The 3,241-nt window shown below is 45.7% G+C and overlaps 1 protein-coding gene across 1 annotated transcript; it reads right to left on the bottom strand.

Annotated features, from left to right (window-relative positions):
* Positions 1–217: 217 nt before the first annotated feature.
* GKN2 (gastrokine 2) lies at positions 218–2,877 on the bottom strand (the record flags this gene model as incomplete). Its single annotated transcript, XM_029964547.1, has 5 exons — positions 218–475; positions 705–858; positions 1,606–1,716; positions 2,212–2,343; positions 2,805–2,877. Coding segments are annotated over 5 exons (562 nt in total), but the record flags the coding sequence as incomplete, so codon positions are not given.
* Between the last annotated feature and the right edge of the window lie 364 nt (positions 2,878–3,241).

The following is a 3,241-nucleotide window of genomic DNA, read 5'->3' as shown; positions in this document are numbered from 1 at the left end:
CACCTGAAGAGGCTGGATGCTGATGCCAAAGTGAAGTTCTCCACTATTCAGCTTCTGATTCTTCACCAGCACGAAGCAAAAGCAACGCCTGGGCCACGCTGCAACCTGAGCACAGCAGCAAACCAAAGGGAAATGTGTCTCTTCTGCAGGAAAACTGGCAAGGCCCACTTTAATTCTGTTCTGATTTTGGATGAATAAAAAGGGCAAAGCATTTTACTCGATTATTAAAGCATTATCTTTATTTGTATATCATAGCTTTGTCATACATCAAAGCCTTGAATAGGCAAGTTGAGCCTCATACCCGAGCTCTGTTCCAGCTGGAGAACATGGTCTCCATCAGAAAAGCATGCAAAGAAACCAGGCAATTCCTAGCAGCAGGAATGTCAAGATCCAGTTGCAATGAGCTGTTCACAGATGTTAATGCCCAAAATACTCGGAATTCCTGCACTGGCACAGCCATCAGTGTTCTCTTGTGCTACAAGAAACAAGAAGACGAAGATATGATCAGTGATAAGATCCCTGTATCCAGTTAGGAAAAAATCTCAATCCCCTGTTCAAGGCTCCTGTCGGTCCCAAAACTGCGCCAAACATTTGTGGTGTAACTGAGTGGGAGGAAATGTCTGCACAGCTCAAAGGTACCACGAGGACTTAAAGGACAGGAGGGTTTGAGGGGCCAGAGCAGAGTGTTCTGATCTGTGACTCACGTTCAGTGGCTGTGAGCTGGTAGAGGGGCAGCCCCGAGCAGAGCTTTTCGATGTGTTTGCCATAGAGAATCCAGTCCTTCAAACGCCCCAGCACAGAACTGCCAGTTTGAAACAGGGTCCACACATTATTTGGAGAGTAAACATCCTTCATGGTCTGAAAAGGAGAGGTTACACGGCATGAGTGATGTAGCTTTGGTTCCCAAACCGAAAATTACCTTCCTTTGCCTCACAAAAAAACATTAGCTAAAGAAGTTCCATGCCTTTAAAGAGAAATAAATATTTTCAATCTACTTGGAAACAAAAATCACTAGATAATAATTCTGCCAACACAGCAAACCTGAGCTGTATTTCTGCCATACTGAATTACATTAATTGGCAGTAAGTTTTGCTGTAAATGTGTTACTGCTGGGTTGGCACAAAATGAGCCAGAACTCCAGGCTGTCTCCAAGAAATACTTCCAGTCACGTTCTGAAACCTCAGTCTGAATAGGGAAGTCAATGTCTGGTCAAAATAAATTGATCTCTAAGCTCTGTTCTGCAGAAAAAAAAAATTCAAGCTGTGTCAAGCTCAAAATATCAGCAGGACAATGAATAAAAGGGCAAGTCTGCCCAGACTTATATTGTGATCACCTCAAAATAGTCAAATTACGTCTGTTTCAAGCACTGGGGATTGTACAGTTCAAGACACCTTGACAGCCTACTTTAAAACTGCAGGGGGGCCGTGATTGTTCATTAGAATGTTCTACATGATATTCCCTGAAAGTTCTATCTTGTCAGATCAACTCCATCATCGCTAAGACAGCAACAGAGCAGCTGTTTTTGGAGGCAGAGTGGGGGGCTCCCACCACACCCCACCCATCCTGCCCTCCTCGTGGGCAGTGAGGGGTTCACTGCAGGCTCACCCGTTTCTCAAACGCCAGCCGTCCGATCTCGCGCAGCTCGGGGATGTATTCCTTTTTGATCTTCATGATAAAGCAGGCATTTCGGGAGAACAGCCTGGTGGCAATATACCCCTGGGACGAAAAGAATGACAGTTAAATATTTAACTAAAAATGGCTACCACTGATGTTGGTTGATGGTCTCCACTTTAGGGCAATCCAGAAGAAACCCCGAGTGGCCACACAGGCTGCTGTGGGATGACTCTGCATTTACATTGTCACCCCTGGGAATGGAAGCCTGTCCCAGTGTCTGTCTGTAAGACTGGAAGCATCATTTCTGGCAGACTTTGCTGCACCTGAGTGCTGGCAGCCCATCTTCAACTCTGCTCTCCTCGAGGCCAGTGACATTCTTCTCACTGTCATGAAGTGCCACTGCAGGTTTCATTACAAGCCTTTTAAACCAACCCATTGTATGGATGAGACAAGGAGATGGCCTAAGAGGGGAAAGGCCATGGGAGGCTTCAAAGAAACGGGTTTCAGGGCAACACGTGGTGAAAATAGACCAAAATAATTTCTGAGTTTAAAACTTGCTCAGAGATGAAGTGGAGGCCGGTTCTTTGCTTTACTTACACGGGAGTAGTCGAAAATGGTATCGGAGGAGTAGATGCCGGAGCGGACGTGGACGTCGACGACGTGCTCCTCGTTGTGGATGGTCATGGTCCCAGTGACATAGTTACTGCCAGGCTCCCGCAGCACAAAGGTCTGTGGCAAACAGCACAGGGTCATTGCTCAGCATCTGCCTTCATCTTGAGCAGGTGCAGCAAAACCCAACTTGCTTTAGGTAAACACTAAATCCCTCCACAACCCTCGAGCAGTCTCAGGAGGCTCCTGAGGTGGAGATCAGTTGTGCAACGGGCCCTCCTGCAGGCTGAGGAAAACCACAGTGGGACGTACCGGTCATCTTGGACTGGCAGGACACTGCACCAGTTTCCAAATTTTAGCAGGAGCTGAGGGGACCTGTGTTCCCCAGATTTCCTTTACTCTGCACCTGCACAGAACCACCTCTTTGCCTTGACTGTCACCTCTGGCAAAAGCTCTTTTTCTTTGGCAATAACCAACTTCTTAGTTCCTTCTGTGCTTTTCTGACTATTTTATTCTCCCTGCCAAGGGATCCAACACATTTTAAATGAGCACATTCAGGAGAAGGTTCATCATCTACTTACGTTCAGTGCAGAAGTCTGAGCCCAGAAGACTCCCAGCAAAACGAGGACTGCAACCTGTAAAAGGAATAAGCATCTCAGGAAAACACCAGGCAGTGACTTCAAAACACTATGAACTGAGGGCAGCAGCTGTAGCATCAGTTTGAAAAATGACCCATTTAACACATATATTAGTTGAAAACAATTTCCATTGCAAACTTCTCGCTATTTGGGTCTCTTTTGCCTGTAACTGAAAAAGCAGAATAACTTAACCAATAATTATTTTGTATTTTCAGAAGTCCCTCCTTGATGCCTTGTTACTTCTTGATTTGCCTCTACAACTGCAATTATTAAATCACAAATAAACTCCCCTTGTGAACGGTAACCATTTCTTCACTCTTTGCTCAAGTGATGCTGCAACAGACTGCACTGACCCAAGGAATGCAGGTTTCTTACTGAAC

The sequence above is a fragment of the Manacus vitellinus genome, unplaced genomic scaffold, assembly GCF_001715985.3.
Source record: "Manacus vitellinus isolate BGI_N305 unplaced genomic scaffold, ASM171598v3 scaffold_74_pilon, whole genome shotgun sequence".
Taxonomy (NCBI): domain Eukaryota; kingdom Metazoa; phylum Chordata; class Aves; order Passeriformes; family Pipridae; genus Manacus; species Manacus vitellinus.
The sequence above is the reverse complement of the archived record's forward strand: the minus strand, read 5'-3'. Positions and strand labels throughout refer to the sequence as shown.